The sequence below is a fragment of the Papilio machaon genome, chromosome 11 (assembly GCF_912999745.1).
Source record: "Papilio machaon chromosome 11, ilPapMach1.1, whole genome shotgun sequence".
Classification (NCBI taxonomy): Eukaryota; Metazoa; Arthropoda; class Insecta; order Lepidoptera; family Papilionidae; genus Papilio; species Papilio machaon.
The window spans coordinates 1,942,850-1,964,285 of record NC_059996.1 but is presented as its reverse complement, the minus strand read 5'-3'; the positions used below and the strand labels follow the sequence as shown (position 1 = coordinate 1,964,285).

General features: G+C 30.8%; 2 protein-coding genes across 4 annotated transcripts in view; one reads left to right on the top strand and one right to left on the bottom strand.

The window, feature by feature from the left end:
• Positions 1 to 1,999: 1,999 nt before the first annotated feature.
• Positions 2,000 to 3,550, bottom strand: LOC106708777. Of its 2 annotated transcripts, none has more exons than XM_014500330.2 (5): positions 3,418 to 3,550; positions 2,835 to 2,885; positions 2,583 to 2,669; positions 2,271 to 2,504; positions 2,000 to 2,062 (listed from the first exon to the last, which is right to left on the bottom strand). In XM_014500330.2, the coding sequence occupies exons 1-5, from the start codon at positions 3,469 to 3,471 to the stop codon at positions 2,033 to 2,035; spliced, it is 456 nt and encodes a 151-aa protein (XP_014355816.2). In that variant the 5' UTR covers positions 3,472 to 3,550; the 3' UTR covers positions 2,000 to 2,032. The 2 variants fall into 2 exon arrangements, with proteins under 2 accessions (XP_014355816.2, XP_014355817.2); XM_014500331.2 differs by having other exon boundaries at positions 3,433 to 3,550.
• Positions 3,551 to 12,249: 8,699 nt separating this feature from the next.
• Positions 12,250 to 21,436, top strand: part of LOC106708807 (diuretic hormone class 2) — a 29,334-nt gene continuing 20,147 nt past the window's right edge. For both annotated transcript variants that reach the window (XM_014500363.2, XM_014500362.2), the window contains exon 1: positions 12,250 to 12,298. The gene's annotated coding sequence lies outside the window, so the exon portion shown is untranslated. The remainder of the gene's footprint in view (positions 12,299 to 21,436) is intronic.

Genomic DNA, 21,436 nt, shown 5'->3' with positions numbered 1-21,436 from the left:
TACGCTGACCTTGAAATTTCTGCAGCGGTATTTCTTTAATTAAATGAATTAAAATGCCTTAATAAACATAATATTTTTTCAAGACAATATTCAAACAAGTCTTGGGAATCGCACGAGCGTTTGCTTTTATACCAAAAAAAAATCATATAAGATTCATAACAAACATGAAATATTGGTTTGTTTTTAACCAACATTTCCTGTCTACGTTTCTTTGATTTTTTTTATCTTAAATGCTGTTTATATCAATGAATAAACATTGAAGAATAATCATTTTTGTCGCGTGCACAGATATCTAAAACAATGGGTACGGTTTCTTCAATTTCCTTCCTTATCGGAAATCGAGTTTTCTTTTTCACAATCATGACCATGGCTGTTTTCAGGATCCTGGTAATAGAAATAAAATTTCCACTTTTTTTGTATCGATATATAACTTATTAGTATTACTGTGGAATTCTACTGTCATGACAATTCTATCAAAACATTAGCTGTCTCTGTTTTCTCAAATATAATGAAAGGGTAGACAATATGTTTGTGTGCTGGTACCAAAAGTAGAAACTGACATATTAGAATAATTAGTATCATATTGTTAATAGCGGTTAACCGGAACTTCGTATAAGCGGATATAGTAGTTAGCAGCTTAATTTATTCTTGCACACATCAGCTACCTTTCAGTGAAAGTCCCGTCAAAATCGGTCAAGTCGTTTTGGAGATATCTCGGAATAAATGCAGACAGACTGAAAGACAGACGAAAATTCAGTAATTGGCTTTTCGTTAATTAACGTAAATACATAATACGTAATAATAATAAATATGTTTTTTTCGATATTACATACAAACAAACATACTTTTTATTAATCGTATAGATTAGTATGCATAGTGAGCTACCATTTCTATTTCTAGCTAATAACTGACAGAGATACTTTATTGTATTTATTTATATCAACTTGTCAAGTGGAAGGATGACTTCTTGTTACGATTTAGACGTGCATTGAATCGTGATTATTAAGAAATAATTAATGTCACATGTATATATACAAATAGAAATTAAATTAAGTAGTATGTAAATTTGTTATCATTTTTTTAAACTAAGAAAACGTCCAAGAAACATGGATACAATACAGTCTGTATAATTAAATAGGCTATTTTTACCCCGAGAAATTCTATGGTTTCTATGGGACAGATTTGTTTACATTTTTTATTTTAAGCAATACCTAAGTCCGGAACAAAATACTTAGTTTTTCGTTGTTTGAATGGAGTCGCAGGCAACAATTAGTTGCTTTATAATTCCCAACCTTCTGGTACTTGAGCGTATAATGAGCGTAGTGGTGAGTCGGATGTCCTCAAGGCAGATAGTCATCAAGGCGTCGCGCGAATCAGTGTCAAGAGTTGTTGAGACCTTGGGCACTATGACAGTAATTACAACGGGACAATGAACCGAGCCCAACTACGCGTGTAGAATGTAATTAACTAATTGTTATAAGCATATTTTGTTATCACAAAACAATAGTTTCTACGTCTATCTATATACCTTTATTGATGTGTTTTTTTCTTTTACTGTGTAACCGTGGGTTTTCACTGTCGCAAGTCATGTACAAAAACATATTACAATACCTTTTAATTCTAATTTAAATAGTTAGTTTTGATTTAACTTAGCTAGGAAATGCATAATTATCTACTTAAGTTATTAGTGAAATGGAACGTAGATTTCCTATAGCCTTGTTATTGTCTGTAATTACAGGTCGCCTTTTTAACCTTCCTCCTATAATTAATTGGCAAATTATTTATTTTTTCTTAACATGAAAAGAAATTATAGTTTTCTTAAAATGTTAAATATTAAAGGCGAAAGAGACAAGGTATTTTTTTAGACTGAATGTTTATTCAACAACGAAAAACATATCAGACGCTCGAAATACTTTTTCTTTGATTAATTGTAGAATGTAGTGAAATTAATTAATATCTTAGAAAAACAAAAGATAACTTATTATTCTTATTAATAATAGTTTTTAAAAATATTTATTTTTAATATCCAAAATCAGCATTTCCAAAACTCATTGGGACATTTCTGAAACAAAAATTATTGTTTTAAGATCCGACCAATACAATAATACCGAATTTAAATCTTAATTTTAAATTCATTCCGTATTTTTTAACTTCAGATTTAAATATTTAGCAAATAATTTCAGAAGATTGAAAATGCCTTTGCCTTGTGCCTTTACCTTACCTCTCCGTAAGGAGGGAGGGAGTTATTGATGAATTTAATATTTACTTACCTTTAACATTGCGATCCCAGTACACGCGAACACATCGTAAGCTTTGCAGGGATAATCAAGGTACTGTCGAATGTCCTTTTCCACACAATCGTTAATGACTTTTTCTATAGCTCCTGTCCATCCCTTGTTATCTTCAAGCCACTTTAGAAGATGTTTCTTATACGATTCCTTATTCAAAGTATTTTTGTCGACAAGAAAACCTGATTTCTCGAAGACGCATTGTACATCGTTACACTGTGAAAATAGCACTTTCTACATAAAGTACAGGGTTTTATTATGTCAAAAAATGATGTATTACAAAAAAAATCTCACTGGTCCAATTGGTCTCGGATTTGAGCATTCTGCTAAATGTTTTGGATCTCCTATTTCAGGTATATCACAGCAGACTGATATGGGTTTCTGAAATTGTAAATTAATTAAGATATTAGAGAAAAATAAGTAACAAAATAATTAAAACGGTAATAAATGATTAATTATTTTTAATTAGATATCGCTATCAACTAAATTTTAACGTAGTGGAGTAGATAACGAGATGAAATATTTTATGCTAGACTTCAATTTTACCAGAGTTGCTCCTCGGTTTGGTGCTTGCACGAAGACATCAGCTTTTGTCACCTGAAATTGTCAATTACAATAAATAACATGATTGATACATGATGGTTTCGTGACAACGCCTGCCAAAATGCAGTAGCAAATTTGTAAGCTATATTATACGATTAAAGAATTTTCGAATGCGTTATTTTGCGATATGTTGAAAGTGATTATTTTAACGTATTCAAACTGAATTTCTTTGTGGAAAATAAGTGCGGAGAACCTTTTTTTAAGAACAAAAATTAATTGGAGAGCCTTTATAATAGCGTGCACTAAAAAACTACAGAGCAATTCCTAGTCTCTGTTTATGTCAGGAAATACCCCGTGACATTATTAAAGTTGACCTTAGTTGTAAAATTCTACTGAACATTAATTTAAGGAACTTTTTAATTCCAAGACATTTTTATTGCATGACGTTATAGAAATTGCTTAATCCTTTTAAACCCGTCTAATACGATTGTTCTAAAAAAATTAAAAATACTTCGCAACTATTAAATTCCACTATTAAATAATTCTAGGAGCAACTATTATGAATATACAAAATGAGTACCCTTACCTCTCGAACACTCACCAAAATAAACAACGTAACGAATGAAAATAATCGAATCATTTTGCACTTGTGTCCTCTTTCAACAACTCGCGAGTTTGTCCTCGAATGGAGAGAGGGCCCTCACTCTCACAACTATAAACAAAAGATTACAATTTATAGATGCAAAACATTATTTATTAATATATTTCATGTATAAAATTTTGTCTGTTTGTTGCATCAGTGTTAAAGAAAATAATATATCTATCTTAAAATAATAGGTAAAACTTGTACTATTTTTTACAGATTGAAATGTTAAAAAGGATAGATAGATAGAGAAAACTGATAAAAATAATGGTTCGCAATGCAAAAGAGGATAAGTTTGACTAGGGAGTCTATTATGACACAGCTGTTAGACGTATAGTAAAGCAATACATCAGTAATTATGTACAGAGAAGGCAAATGGCAGAGAGATGACGATAAAGCAAGGCAATAATTTACATTTTTAGTAAAAGATTCTAAATTTTGTACACTTGTTTGTTTAGAAATTTAGAAACAATAAAATAAGCAATTCCGCGTTAAATACTAGTCATCTTATAAATAACTATATCAATGACGTTGAGATGTTCTTGAAACGTAGCTGACTTGTGTCTCGACCCGCTTGAACTTAATAATCATTATGTTTATTATTGGAATTGAAATTAATTTGCACTCTTTGCCACGGCAAAACCCACGGGTTTCTGAGACGCAGATAACCGTTTAAAATGTATTGTTATTTCTGTTCTGTCAAAGAGACGACGAAATGTTTTATGCAGTAATTTTGATCTTAGAAAACCACTATTAGTAATGTAACAATGCTTATTTTACCGCAAGTTGAACTTTCCTCAATGTCTTTGTCCTCAAATGGTTAAAGGTTTTCTGTACTATATACTATTTGGATAATATTTTAAATTTTGCTTCTTGTATAGGTCTTCATATCATTTTATTTTAACAGCTATATATTTTAAATAGAATTTAAATTGTATGATTTTATAGTCATAACTTATATCACAATAATAATTAACCGTGAAATTCCACTGCAGAAATACTTAAAAAAAAATTGTTATTTCCGTTTTATTTTACAAAAAGAATGACATATTTAACAGTTCCTACTATGGAAACTAGCCCAAATATTGTGATCATTCAAATATAAAGCCAATTTCTTATATTCCTACTTCCAAAGAACACGATTAATGAAATCCGAACACGTATAAGCATCGCTTGAAACTATCCATTATGAAACTTTAATAAAAAGGAATATGATTTTACACAAGGAAATATCACGTTTTCGCCAACTTCTTTTACTATTCAAGCTGAGTGCGAACATTATGCACAATTGCATGGAAGTTTTTATGGACGTCTGCCATTTCAAGTATTGGTTAATTAGCTAGAATTGGTAAAAAAATTACTAGTAAATATCGCGTAAATATTTTTACAGTCAATATGCTATAATGTACTTAAGAATGGTGGTTTTTTGTCATTATGTATGTGGTTGTGAATAAAATTAATTGTTTTTTGTACATTTTATTCTTTGATATTATTATTTCATGGATCTCGCTGGATTTTAGCATAGATGTAGAACATAGCATAGAAGAACACATAGGCTACTTATTAATTATTTTTTAATTCCGCGCGGACGGAGTCGCGGGCAACAGTTAGTTCATAAATAAAATTAATTAACTTTTCACTCGAGCCAACTCTCCAACGAATTTAATATTGCAAGTCGATGAGTTGGTGTTTATCTGAATATGTTAGTATTGTACATTCCTAGAATGTTATATTTTAATATTTCATCTCTATGCATGAAAACTTATTCAACTCACGAAAATTTTCTTTTGATAACCACAACATAAAACATAATGACATAGCAATATTATACCCTAAATTTCTCAACAACGGGGTCGTAATCCGAGAACAATGTCTTTGATATATGATATCACAAAATTTATTACATTATAATTTAATATAGACTCGGTGATATGTCATAAAGCATTTCGACTTGACTGTCCAGATCGATAAAAGGTTTAATCTAGGACAAGTAAGAGTACATTCATTTTGTAGGTGACTGTACAATAAGGTAGAGAACTTTGTGAAAATGACTGTAACATTCCACCGACGAAAGACCCGTACCATACAATACAAATTGTTGCCTTAATTGAGATAGGATTACGAAGTAAAACAGACTTCTTCCTTTCTGATTAATGTAAGACAAACAGTTCCACCTGTCATTATACAATCAAGATTCAATAGATCAGTTGTCACAAGGTCTGTTCTGTAAAAATGTTTCCTGAAATCTCCCTTAATGTCCAATAAGGACTCATTTAATGAAGGATCTAGACGAATGATAAAAGACATGGAACTGTAATGAAGTGATTTCTATTCCATCATCGTTTTTATGTGCCATCAAAAAACTGAAATAAGTCCATATGAGTTCTATTTTAGGAGTCGAAGTGTTTTAATATACTGCTATCTTATTCGTATTTTACCATATACCACTATTATGCCTTTTTTATAGACATTATGGAGCAATTGGTGTTCATTTGTATTTAATAAATCGCAAAGAAGATGAAAAATAAAGCAATATATTGCAATGTGAAATAATTGCTATTTTATTTTGAAAGGTTTTGCTAAGCTAACCACTTAATCTTGCAAGATTTATATTCGAATCATTATTAAGAAGAAGTAATTCCACAGAAACCACAACCTTAATTACTTATACTAATCATTTACATCCCTATAAATTGGCCCTACGTAAGATGTGAAGTGATTACACATTGGCATGAAACCATTCGGTTTATTTGTCGTAAAATCGGCCGTAATCGAGACTATCTGAACCAAGATGGATAGATATAGATAGATAACTTATTTGACAAACGTTTGTGTATTTTATAAGAATTGAGCAATAATTGAGTTTCCTTACATAAAAATATAACTGCAATATTATGCTATAAAATAAAATTCAGTCACAAAAATGTATACCTTACAATTGTTGGTATTTATTTATTTTTTGCGCACGTGCTCGTCCTTACCTTACCTTGAATAAATTTAATTTTGATTAAAAAGAAAACAGACATGTCTATTAATTCCTAACATAATCTTTAGTAAATATTATTTTACTGCAATGAAATTTAAATATTTGATAACTATTTTAATGCACAACCAATTCCAACTTATATATCGCTGAATTCAATTCGAGATAGATTTCGAAATAAAATTTAGAATAAGAAATAAATCAAGTTCAGTTAGCAAAGGTTTCTACTCTCTAGAGAATTACGGGCCACGGTTAACAACACCTGGAGTATTTCGACGTTAACTTTCCTAGCGAGCGAAATGCATTCGCTACTCGTCGATAAAAGTAAATTATGTATTTTACAATTTAGCTATGTTTACAACCTTACAATACTATATATTAAAACGTGAGTTGTTTTAGAAAAGAATACTCAAGTTACTTGCATCATTTATAATTTCTACATACAAAAAAAAATTGAAACGTTGACAGAAAACCTTGTATTAATAAAATAGTTGATTCACAGCTTAAAAATTTACATTAAACTAGCCAGTATCTTTCCAGATATGATGTAACTTTAAAAGTAAATTACGTATCACGCTACAAAAGTCTACGACTACTCGAACTATCGTCCTTTTTAGCTACGCACTACGCACGTCTACGATTTTATTGCCGTTTGTCGTAGCAATCTACTTTACATCCAATAACTTATCTGCATACTTATTACATTGTGACGTCATCGGAAGAGGTTTAACGTGGTCATAACTTGTAACTATATTACTCATTCGTTGATTACTACAAAGTAATTAATTACGAAACTTATACAACAAAGTAAATATTGGAGACAAGCTTTTCAGCAGTTTTTTGTAAGATTCGTAGATTAATTCTCATTTATTTACTAAAAGTAAAATTACATTCAGGTTGCGTTTTTTATTATATTAGTTAGTTTATTTATTAAAGAATAAAAATAATTGTTATACTTATTCGACATTCCTTGCAGTTCAATAGGTTAGCTAAACAAAACATGGACTCTAACATAAATCAGTTTCTTTAATTTTTATTAAAACAAAGCTAGGTCTTAATACAATTTTATTTGATCTAATATACTGCTAACAACTCTCTAAACCCTGTAAGTGGTCGGTAAAGTCTGTGACGACACCTCGGAACTTTATGGACAGCGCAACGAGTTTGATTGCGCAACAAAATGACCAGATAACCGCAGTGGGCGACGGTTTAGCCGAACTATTGTTGAAAAACTTTTGTTTAATATAACTATACCACCACAGCATGATTGACCACGGACTTTCACTGCCTAAGTCCCAAAAAGATTCAAATCTAGTAATTACCTCATACTTTGTATGTTAAATGTGTGCTGATATGAAATGTTAGGTACAATGTAGCAAATATTTTATTGAATCGAAGGTAACCAATAAAAAATTTACGTTATTATTATATTTTAGTGTGAAATTAATCATATACTTATAGACTTAAAACCTAAAGATATAAGTATTAAATTACTTTACTTTGTAAAAAATTACAAAGGGCGCTTCGAGACGCCAAGAATAATTACGGGTCATTAAGTAATGTAAGTCCCAACGCTAATTGATTTGAAGTGAAAACATTAAACAATTTTAAACAGCGAGTGATGGAAGACGCCTTTGAAAATTTAAGATTTTTATGTATTTACAGTTTACAAAAATGAATAAAATATCGTAAATAAATAATCATAATTAAGATCGTTGTGCCGTGGTTTTCCTCTAACGCAAAAATATACCTTTACTTCTATTTTTGCAAAAAATGTTAGAGATATAAGCTGATGTAGGTGTTTCTGCAAAGGAAACTCACTGTTAACAATCATGATTAAAATATTATCGGAAAGAATTGAAATTGACTTACGATAGGAATGGACAAAACCAAAACGTTAGCTGGAAAAAAAAATAATAATATTAGGTCCTTACATATGAAATTGTCGTTTTGTATGGGAGGAACAAAAAGTCGAATATTTTTTAATATAATATATTTAATTAATCAAAGTATGAACCATTATTTTCTATGCACTTTTGCCATCTCATAGGTAGTTCATTGATCCCTTTACTAAAAAAACCAGTCGGACGGGAATCAATAAAATATTGAAGGCGATTTGGACTGCCCCATCGGAGTTGAATTTTTTCCCTTGCAAGAAGTTATCCAAATTTCGAAAAAAATGGTAATCTGTTGGAGCAAGGTCCGGGGAGTACGGAGGATGTCTTAGACTTTCCAATTGAAGCTCTTCTAATTTAGTAGCCGTCTGTTGCGCAGTGTGTGGTCTAGCGTTGTCGTGAAGCAGCAGTGGCGTGGAGCGATTGACCAGCCTAGGTTGTTTAGCCGCTAGCTTTTCCATCATGGTTTGCAATTGCTGACAATAGACATCAGCCGTAATAGTCTGGCCAGATTTGAGAAAACTGTAATACCGGCACTAGTCCACCAAACGCTTACAAGTAACTTTTTTGGGGTTAATTTTTGCTTGGGGGAGGATTTGGCTGGCTGGCCAGGATCCAACCATTGCGCTGAGCGCTTCCGATTATCGTAAAGAACCCATTTTTCATCACAGGTAATGATTCGGTTTAAAATACCTTCATTATTGTGCCGGTTTAGTAATGTAACGCAACAGTCGACGCGCGTTTGCCGGTTTGCTTCAGTCAATTCGTGAGGTACCCACCTTTCAAGCTTTTTAATCTTCCCAATTTGCTTCAAGTGAATTAAACAGTTTTATCACTAACATCGCAGCCTGCAGCTAACTCGGACGTGGTTTGCGATGGATCCGCTTCCACAATAGCCTTCAACTCTTCATTATCAACTTGAGTCTCAGGCCGTCCACGGGGCTTGTTCTGCAGATCGAAATTTCCAGAACGAAAACGTTGGAACCAAAAACGAACTGTGTTTTCTTTTGCAACACGACCGCCATACACATCATTCACCCTTCAAGTCGTTTCCGCAGCACTAGTGCCACGGCGGAACTCGTACTCGTAAATAATGCGATATTTTAAGTTTTCCATTTTGTAAAATGAGTGACACAAACAGAAAAAAACAGAAGAAAAAAAAAACAAATGAATGACGGTCATCGAACCACAAATACATGAGTCTATAGCTGTACAAATTTGAATTTGGAATTCCTTACCAAAGAGGAGAAATTCGTGATTAAAGTGGCCAGTACGAAAAACGCCAATTTCATATGTAAGGACCTAATATAAGCTATTTACCTACAATACTGATTGATACTGTCCACGTGACTTATTCCAAGAAATTAGTATAAAATAAACAACCTGTAAATACAGTTACAATAAAACTGAACATAAAATTCTTTTTTACCTTAATGAGTAATAACAGATTATAGCCACAGATAAAAAAATATTTTTAGAAACACGTAAAAGTATCCTTGGATGAAGCAATTATTGCCAAATCTTGGTAAGCAAACAAATGCCCGATGACCTCAATCCGGTCATTCGATACGCCGTGTGTGACTGTGGCAACGTGGGCGCCTCTCTGAGACGTCCCGCTCCAATCATATTTCCTTTTGTTTACTCCCAGTCTCCTCATAGTCGCCTGACGCCTTTTGTTCACGGAAAAACATGTCTCACAAGGGCTGGCAATGTGAAATCGAAGATAATTATTTTGTATATTTTAAGTAAATTAAAAAAATCTAGAAATAAATATAGCTTATTTCACGCTGCGATTGTGTAGCTACCCAAAAGTGAACAAAAGTTTCACAGCCTATGCAATTAAACAAACAATCAAATCTTTTCTCTTTATAATATTAGTATAAACAAATCTTACTTTAATATTATAAATGCGAATATTTAGATGGATGGATGAAGGTTGAAGGTATCTCCGGAACGGCTGAACAGATCTTGATGAAATTTGATACAGATGTATAACATAGTCTGAAAAAACACATAGGCTAATTATTAAGATTTTTTTTTAATTCCGCAAGGACGGAGTCCCGAGCGACAGCTAGTACATAATAAGACTGCAAATAATAACTGTTTCATTAACTTTTTAATTGCAAATTACATTCTTATGACACAACATACATCTTGTCACAATTTATTCACACTGAACTTATTTTTTATAACTTATTAGAAGTGTTTGAAATTATATCTTGGTATGTTTAACGCAGATATAAAATTATATACCGATTAACGGATATTTAAATACGAAATTGTCAGAAGTAACTATAGAGACGAAAAATATCCTCTCTGTAGTTAATACTAACAATTTTAATATTTAATTAAATAGGGATACTTTTGGATTATTTTTCTTTCATTGAAGGTAACGGTATTTGTCAATGGGCTTATTAATCCACCTCATGTCGCATCATATAGGGCTGGCACACGCCGCAAACGAGTTAGCTAACCTAACCGCAACTTTTCCCGTTCATGATTGCCCGTTTACCTTTAAATTTTAGTGTGAAGGATGATATTTTACTTTAATTTAAATTATGAATTTAATAAACTAGACTGTTTCTTTTAATGTTTATAAATATTTTTCAGAAGTCGTGGACATTCTGTATACATCAGAACAAAATATCTAATTTTTAATAGGATACGAAACTACTGAACATGAATTTTGTTTTTTTTTATCTGTTGGTAAGCTACTAGTTGGGTGACATATGTAGGCTATATTTATTACTAGACATAGTTAATTATAAAGTGGGTACTTTGCAAGAAACTTTTAATATTAAGATATAACAGAATAACGTAAAAAAACATTGGTCGCAAAAACAAAAGTCAGTGCACGATTTCGAAAAATGTAAATAAAAATCCGTATTGACGTTACATTCACATTAATGTGAAGTGACTCTGAATAAGTAATAATAATAAAGCAGTCTGAATAAAAAAAAATCCAAAACAAATAATTTTGAAGTTTTATTCTAAAATTTTGAAACCAATTAATCTATTTTGTTTTAATTATTATTGCTGTTAATAAAACCGGTAGCATAATTTAATAATTATCAAGTTTTCCCATCACACGTATTAAGTATTTGCCAATGTCGAAATCCATTGCTAATTTTGATTTCTTAGATTGAAATGCAAACTATGTTAGTAGCATTCCCTCGTTGGTTATGCTGGTTACACACGTGGGCTTCACAGTGAGGTAGAGCAGTAGACAGTGCAGCACTGATATTATTCGAACGCACAACGTTGAGACAGAAAACACAGTCACATTTGATTATTTTTTTCAATTTTCGATTCTTTTGTTTAAGGAGCCCTGTCCTTAGACAAAAACTTGAGAGGTGTCAAGGGACACCTGGATGGAACGAAGTTCCTTTCGATTAATTAGTGAAGGAACCAATGTTTATTCTATGAATAAAAAACTTAAGTCTTCGCAAGAAGTACATTTTATTTCTATGAATTTTCGTTATATATTGTCACGTCGTTGCCATGGTGAAGTAGCGCTCATTCGTCGTTAACATACTTACTATAGCAAAAAGTGTCGTGACAATTTTTCGTAAGAATTTTTTCCGTCTAGCCCCCTTTCACAACGCGCGATAAGGAACTTCGTTCCAATAAATTTTGATATGTCACAAGCATGTCACGTAATTATTCCTATATTTTTTAACAGATAATTCTACTCGCGATATGGTTATTCGAACGTTTCTTTACAGGCTTTGTTTCGACGGTGTGCATTCAAACAATAGCAGTGCTGTACTATCTCCTGCTCTGTATCATTTTGTTCCATCGTGTATTCCTAGCACTAGCGGTGGGCGGCGTAGGGCGGCGACCGTCAGGCTCTATAAAAGCGAAGGCTTGGGCGGGCTACACAACACTTGTTGCGATCGCTCCTGTCAGCTTGTCGTCGAAGCCTTCCTAACTTCACACGTATCAGGTAAGTCAATTTTATTTGTAAAAATAGAAATGTTAGGAAATTATTTTTCTGTAAATTATGTCCTTTAATAGGGTGAAAAAAAAATTACTTGGAAAAAAAAAACTAAAAAGTTTACAATATTATTCGTTTAACTAAAATTTTGGTTATCTTTAACGTCTTCTTAATAAAAAAAATGCGACAAATTGCAGTGTTGTTAAAATTAAACTTAAAAATTTCAATTTAAATTCGTCTATAGTAATAACTATGAAAGAAACAAACAAAAATCAGCTATTTCATAACACAATAAAGAGCTCATTAAAAAGTTGTCGGATGTTGAATAACTTGAGATATTCGGTACACTTTTGAAATTATGCCAAAAATTACAACGAAAAAGAAGAACAAAATACATTAATTTAGGTACTTCTCTTAAATGAACAATAATTTGTTATAAATATTTGTAAATCTTTTCTCCATACACTTCTACGAGTAATCTATATTTTCTTTGTCATTCTATTCCGATTATTTCTTTGTATAAATTGTGAATAGAGTAACATTTCCTCTTTTCATAGTTAAAAAACACTAATTATAACGATTTTCTTTTGTTTCCAATTTTTACTACTTCATATACTAACTTAAGCTAACTTATTACTTAATGGGTTGCAAGCCGGATGTTGGCCTTTAGAAATTCATTGCTATGCAGTTCCGCAGTACTTCCAATAAGTTAAAACCTATTAAAGCTGAATCGTAAATAAGTTTTCGATATAACCCGACTTGCTCGCTTCTATAAGGATATTAAACTAGTCGCTGAATTTCAGTAATATATCTGGCATAGTTTAAAAATGATTAACAAGAAAGAAAGATATCTAGAATTTAAAAATCGGTAAATTGTATTTTTTTTAATATTAAAACATGGTAAAATGTAATCATAAAATGTATTTAATATTTCCATGTAACAAGACTTGAATTTAAAGTAAAACATGTTCAAATTTCATAGTTCAGGAACATTTCTTTTTTTCTCGTAACTAATATGTCATTTATTACAAATTGTTAACATATTAGATACAAATATGCCTATATTTTTCATAAAATACTATCTCTAGAACGCGTCTTTTTATCTTTTCTATCTTATATCTTTATAACAGTATTATTTAGAAACTTCGTAACATAATTCTGTCCCAATTTAAACAAAGCTTGTTTCAAGAAAATTATAACTTTAAAGAAATCTTAGAAAGAACTACAGAATTTGTATATATGTTTGAGTTTCCAAAACATTTTAGTATCACTCAGTTTTAACTAAATATTTAGACTTAAAAACAAAACCTATTATTTGGGCATCTAAACATGAAAACCAAACCAAGATTATGTCTACAGTTGTTCTTTGACTTTACCGTTTTAGCTTTAATGATTTCCGTTCCAATTTTAAACATAAATAAATTGCTTGAAGAATAATACTTACGCATAAAATTTATGAAATGAAATGAAAATAATATTAATCAGTATACAAGCTATGAGACGCAGACTGAGCGTGAATAGAACAATTCAGGCATAAACTATCACATATGCTCACTGAAATCAACATTTGAATATGAAGCATTATACGCTTATGTGTCGCATTTTTAAATACTAAAGACAGTGTGAATATTGCAGTGTTTTATTATTTACCAGATATCAAATGACAGTTCTTAGTTAAAAAAAATTTAATTTGCTATTACAGTACACTCAAAAATACACCGATATACATAAGAATATCTAAATTCTTGCCACATTTATTTAGCATACAGAAGATCAAAGAAAATACTTAGTTTATATGAAAAAATAGCGAGCTATATCTATTGTAAGCACTACACAACGTTTTTCCTTCATATTTTTAGTAAATGAACTATTTGTCCGTTAGTTCATTTCTACCATTCATCTTTGTAAAAAGAATTTCTCAAACTTGTGTAACATTTAAATTAATTAAATATTGCGAACGGTCCTCTTTAAACTGAAAACATTTACACATCGTAAACCCTTTAAGATAATCTAAATGTAAAATGTAAATTTGCTAAATTAAATTAACGTATTAACCCGAACGGAAAAGGGCTAAGATGACCGTTAATTTAGTAATATATTATTTAATGTCGTTGTGGCAGTTACCATAAAATGAGGTCATTATAATTGAATTTTCGGACGTTTCATGACGTCATCGCATCACAAAATTCTGGCACATCTTCTACATAATGCGTTCATATTGTACAAATATTCCACGGTTAAAAGTTTGGTATAACATTTTTACTTTGTTTCGTATTTAGATTTTATTAGTGTGTGTAAACAGATTCTAATTAAGCTTATGTAGTTATTTTTTAATCAAAAGTATTTAAGTAAAGGCTCTTATTATATGGAATTGATGACATAATAAATGATTAAATGTAAATAAAAATCAGAATCACTAAAAATAGTTTTTATATAATATTAACCAAATATATATAATATAAACCAAGTAGGGTTGTCGATAGGCAGGCGGCCGGCCGTAGAAACTTAAGCCAAAACTTTAGGATTTATAAAACCTTGTGTGCCGACCCCACGTGAGTGGGAGAAGGCCCGGGAGATAATGATATAATATTAAACAAAATCTTACTCTAACCTTCCTTAAAATTTATTTAAAAAGGCCATCTAATATATTTAAGGTATCTGTCGTGTCCCGAGCTTTACAAATCACCGGACCGTTAATCCCTCGAGACTCGTCCATATTACGAGTGGCCTAAGCTTGTGTAACGATTAACCGTTCCCAGGTAATTATTAAGGCGTGTAAATTGGACGCTAGTGTGAATCCGCCCTAATTTATGTTATTACTATCATTGAGTTCCCGATGGTGTGTTTGATGTGAATAGTTCTTATGGATCTGTTTTTCAAATAGACGAAAGAAAGCATTGAGAGTTACGTACATTAAGGTAACTGCTTCGATTTTTTTAAAATAATGAATATGATTTGTGGTAAACTTCATAAAGGATTTGAGTATTTTTGCGGTTTTTGTGCATTCTTTTCTAGATTTTTCAACTACTTGGAATTCTTTTCCGTATCTATGTCATATACAAGCCTTATAAATTAAGGATACTTAGATTTGACTAGATTTCTAAGACCAAAATCCCCATTTAAAACATATTGTTATCTCTGTTTTATAAAAGCTCTTGATCATCTCTTACCTGATTTAATCCGTCGTTTACAATTATGTCAAAATTTTCTAACTCATAACAACTTTATTAATGAAATGCTCAAGTTTTCAATAAATCTGAGACGTTGTTATAACTGTTTGTGACAAAATTGATTAAATGCTTCGAGTTTAAGGTGGTTTAGGTGTTGATTAATGATCCAGTGTCAAATTTCTATATCTGTGATTGAATTGTTAAGATATCAGCAGGCGATCTTTGAATCATAAGAATAAATTGATTTTAAAAAGAAAAGATTTATTTTTATTCCAACTTATACTTTAATTTTAACTTAAAATTTATGAAATGGTTTCATAAATAATTAACACCAATATATATTAGTATCTGACTAATATTATAAATGTGAATGCTTAGATGGATGGACGTATGTTTGTTTGAACGTATCTCTGGAACGGCTCAACGAATCTTGATGAAATTTGGCTTAGATTTCGAAGATAGTCTCAAAGAACTATTAAGATTTAATTCCGCGCAGACGGAGTCGAAGACGACAGCTAGTAACTTATATATCTAAGCTATATTTTAATTTGTCTATTTTAGCGAAGTCGCAAAAGATTCCATTTTTAAATAAACGAAAATGGTCAGAAAAATAGTATATAAAGTTATTTACAATGGTCTATTCGGTTGAGACTTACAGATATGTAAGTAAACGGGGTTTTACGTATGAATGGTGAATCTATTCAAAACGTCTTTCAAAGGTGATACCATCGAAATTGGTTTTGATCGGCGTTGTAAGGCAAAAACGGATTTATGACCGGCATCCGAAATCCTGTTCTGTGATCAATTGAAGATTACAAAACGGGATGGTAATGATATGAAAAATGAACTTCTCATAAAAAAATGTTTTTCTTGTTAATTTTTGAACTTAAATTTTGAAGTAAATACTTTTTTATTAGTAACGTATTAGAAACTGTGTAAAAATATCTGTCATCTTCTAAGATTTTCATGTGTGCGTAAAAATTATTTTTATTTAAGACAAAAAAAAATGAACACTTTTTTTTAAACTATAGTGTTAAATTCAACAAGGAAACTTTTTTATGTTGATAAAATAAATTTTCAATTTTAATTGTTTCGCATTTGTTTTGTACTGAATGCTGTAACTCGATTAACAAACGGTACTCAAATTTTGCATGCGTGAAATTGACGCGGCCTGTCCCTCGCTGAATGCACCTGCGTCAATCTCGTTAATGCACTCACAAAAGATTCTATTAAAGCCTGTTCCCCTATTTACAGTTCATTATATGACTATCTTATGTGGGTTAGATGTCGAACAAACTATATCTATTTAGAATTCTGAACACATAACTTGGTTGGAACAATAACATCCATTTTGATAAAATGTATCACACCCAAAAAATCAATGTAGATATTATATTTTTAGTTAAAACGTCTATTCTTTTCCATCTTCTTAAGAAGAATACAATCTATCGTTTAGAATGGAATCGATAAATGATATACTGATATACTGCTTTTTTTACGAAGTAATTCAAATTTATAGTTCGATGTCAAGGATCGATTACTGGGTTCGGTCGTAAGAGACAGAAAAACGAAAAGCACTGGTACATCCAAAGCATTTATCATTTATAATATAATTGTAAAAAATCTAATTGTATAGTTTATACTTGAACCACTTTCATTTGATTTTGTCTGGTGTATAAAGAGTTCCATGCAAGAAGATTACATAACTATCATTGTTATTTTGTAAGAACCATTCCTTGTTTATCGAATACGTTTCACTGAATTATTCATACATTCTGGGTTCAATGAACACTTCAATTTTAGGAGATTCGAAAGTGTAGAATTTGTATTTTATAACTTCATATAACCACACTTTTTATTTTGTTTCTTCTTAATATTACGTATTAAATAAATTTAGTTATTTCAATTAAACTCTTCGATGCAAAAAGATAGAAAAGATCGGTATAGAAAAATAATATTGTGTGCTGAAATCGTGTCAATACAATTTATCATATTATTATTACATTGATTTCTATGCAACTTTTCTGAAATATTTTTTCAATATTTTAAATATCGAAAATATCGGTGCAAAAACCCTTCCAATACATATCACAGAATGAAATATACAAATCATTAGTATCTTTTGCGTTTTCCAAACGAAATTCGTTTACATTTGGCCTTTTCGGTTAGACGGGTAAGATATTTCTTGTATCAATCGCTTACAGTAAAAGCAATACTATATGTTATTGCCTTCTAAAATTGCAGTACTTTAATTTTATCTGTTTGCTGAATGCTAACGAACTCTTTCATTTAAATGAATTAAAGATGCATGTTTCTTTCACATCGGTGTAATAGTTTATCTTTTTTTTATAACACATAAGTAGGCAATCGGGTGAGCGGCCACTTGAATTCGCCGAAATAGCGAAGCCACTGCCGCTCATGTACATCCGCAATTGCAGACGCGTTGCCTACCTTTCATCAACGAAGGACGCACAAAATGAGATAATTTCCCATTCCTATGCATCGCTTGCTAATAATAACGTTAATGTTATAATGAAACCGTTTTGATCTTGGTAATGTTAATTCAAAAAATGTACTTTTCTAATGTCGAATTTAAAAAAAATATATACTTTTCAACTATCGGTAGACAATACTTCACTTCTAGTGAATGAAGTAAAGGAGGTTTATCATCTTATGCTATAAAGTAATAAATAATTTTAGTAAAAGGTATGTAAATAGTGAATTACATACTTAGCATATATGTTTAGGCATTTCTTTAATTTTAAAAGCTTAAGTCGCTACTTAAAAAAACTCTAACAGAGTTAGGAGCTTTCTTTAAGATGCGTGTTATTTTAGCACTCATACAAACATCCCGTTTCCTTATTTTAACTTGATAATGGTAGTCAAAAGGGAATTAAGTACAAATGTCAGAACAAAAATGTTGTTAAAACTTACACGAGTGTACACGACAGATAATGTTCGCGGTATACAAGCATTTTTTGATTACAACATAACGTCCTCGCCGCACAACTTGCATTTATATTCAACGCATATTATACAGCGTATAAAAAAAGATAATTAAACATTTCAGAACAAAAAGCTGGTTTTATTTTTAACGGTAAATAAAACAAAAGCGAACAGTTGTAGTAGAGTAACATTTTTCGAGGCGATGAATTTATGTTCCATATGGTAATCAACTGTAGCCTAAGCGACTGATTTTGACGAGTCACATTTATTATTATTGATTAAAAAATCGGTATATAAAGATAAAAATAACTATGTAATTTCAAGATGTGTATGAATCTAATTCAAAACAACGCAATTTATTACATGTTTTTCGAGACATTTAACAACAATAACCTTTTCTCAAATACCGTTTGTGTTCACCATCTCGTCAGCATTCCCACGTGAAATCGACCTCTGTTTTAATTAGATTCGACAAAAGAAGTTTTCTAATAATATATCGATACATTTAATAAGATCTTGTAGTTTTTCTACTGGGAATAAAATAACTTGTACTTGTACTTTCTTGTACTAGATAAGTAGAACGACACAATGACACCTTAAAATTTTAAATTACGGAGAACTCTGTAATATCTACATAACTTCTTTAAAAGTTTACAGATGAAAATTTCTGATGTAACATAGTATAAAAAATAAACTTTGTATCACCAATCGTGGGTTTCTGAGACAAAAATCTCTGTATAAAACATGTCGTCATCCCTGTCATTATTTTTGACAAAACAGAGTTTGAGTTTGAGTCAATGCGTCTTGCATTGAAGAATTACATTACTATTCTTAGATTAAAAGCTCGAGGCGAAAGTGTAATCTACATAAGCAATGAATACAAATAGCTTTCACGAACTTATTATACTTCTATAGGTAAATTTAATATTAATTTTATATACGTAATAAAAATAAACACAAGAAATTATACGCTACTTCCAAGCTTACATTCTCTCGTGTTAAGTCCATGGATAAAGCTGCGACGTACATTGAAGTAGATGCATAATCCCTAAGAGACAAGTGTCGGGTACAGATCTCACACTTGCAAGGCATTTGAATTGTCTTCTATTGTATACGATTCTCACGTATGTCATTGAAATTACAATCAAAGTTTTTGTTTCACATTAAAATTTATACAAAAATATTCAGATTATGTTTCTCATATAGTCACAATATTCGACGTACCTTGGTTTACAGTAGAGGAAGAGGTTTAGAACTATGTTACCTCAATCATCAGACGATTTCAGGATACCCAACTTAAAACCCATCTTATGTACAGTAGTGGTATTCCACTATTAGGGTTAAGCCATTCCTTCAACTTATGTTTAAGGATCTATTACTATTTTGTAAAATGAGTAACCGTCTTTGGTCGTTTGTCTTAAAAATAAATATAATTTATTTAATTAACAATTTTTAAATAAGCAACGTATTTTAATGCATTATTAAGGTAATTAGTCTGTCATTATAGCATTAATTCGAGTTAATCTACAGCTTTCATTTTGAATTTTGCTGAGAATTTTCTTACTCTTTAATTGCACATTAACGTTATTCTAAAAGACTAACAGAATCCACATTTATTAGATTGTAACTCGAGTTTAAGTAATCACTTAATCTGTTTAAATTTTCTTTTTCGTTTGTATTTTTTTAAAGAAAATTGGCTTTAAAAATATTTTCATCACTGACTGTGATTTATTGGTAAATTAAAGCAGTTCTTTATTGTAAACTCATACTAAATCTATATTCAGCATCTCCTTTAGAGATGACTTAACTAATGTAAGTGGTAGGTAATCTTTATAATAAATGCAGTCTTTAAACATAATCAAGTCATAAAATCACTAACAAAGGGAACGATAATGTTCTTCTGTTTATTCAAACTTTAACCATAATGGAATATCACGCAGTTGTACGCGAAGGGAACGGGTCTTTTATTTTCTTTTCATAATAGTATACCTACGCATTGTTCTATTATATTAAAACCAGTGCTATCTGTTAGAAAATATAAACAATAGTGGAACATCTTATTTGTTAGATTCTATTTTAAATGTGCCTACAATCTATACTATAGTAATCTACTAATATTTTAACAACCATTCCAACTAATCTCTTAGTTTGTGCTGGGATATATGTTACGAAACTAGTTCAATAACGGGATACGAATTCTAAACAACGTTATCAGGTATCCGTTATATTTATTAAGCTGACGGTGTGCCAACTCAAGAGATTATTAGAAATTCACGTATTTCTACAAATTTTTGCTAAAGGTGAATTCGTTTTGGCGACTCTGTTCTTTAAAAGTTTTATATTTTTCATTACCCAAGGAAAATAATCACATCGTCCTGTGTTAGAAGCCATCACATTTCGCGTGTAATCTTCTTACTTTAAACAATGTTACGGACATTTTTCGTCGTCTGCTTTGTAATTTAATATCAAGATGAAATTTATATCATCTCGCTAAATTACCGGAGCAGCGTTATAAGCTAAATCATTTTCGATCAATATATAAATCTTAAAAAAAAATACATTATATTCACTACTAGTAAATGACTTCTCTATGTACCTTTCAGATACATAAGCTTTCTTACGGTCAAAGATTATTTAAATTAAATTATTAAAATCTCACAATACAATAGGATTATACCAGAAGTAGATAACCGTAGTTTTATGGAACGAATTCACAAAAACAGATTGTCATCTCTCTCATTAGCCTTGACAAAAAAAGAGATAAAATATGTTTTGAAGCATAGATATGTTTTCAAAGGAGATACAATGAAGTGTGCATTGTAAGGGTAAGGTTATTAACGCGTGTCGATAATTTTTAATTATTCCCCGAGGTCGTGAAGCGCTGAAGCTGTTAGCAGGGGCAAAACGAGATCCAATTCTTCTTATTAGATCATCGCTCCGACGAGGCTTTTACTCGTCTACGTTGCTTATAAAATCGAACGTTTAAGCATCATCGTCGTAATAATGTAATAACTTCTATTGTTATAAATAA

What these genes read in the sequence shown, in the direction of transcription:
- LOC106708777 (XM_014500330.2), bottom strand. Translation starts at nt 3,471, where the DNA reads ATGATTCGATTATTTTCATTCGTTACGTTGTTTATTTTGGTGAGTGTT. An exon ending in TTTTGGTGAGTGTTCGAGAG is followed by an intron (nt 2,886 to 3,417) that starts GTAAGGGTACTC and finishes TGACAATTTCAG; the next exon opens with GTGACAAAAGCTGATGTCTT. An exon ending in ATCCGAGACCAATTGGACCA is followed by an intron (nt 2,505 to 2,582) that starts GTGAGATTTTTT and finishes CTATTTTCACAG; the next exon opens with TGTAACGATGTACAATGCGT.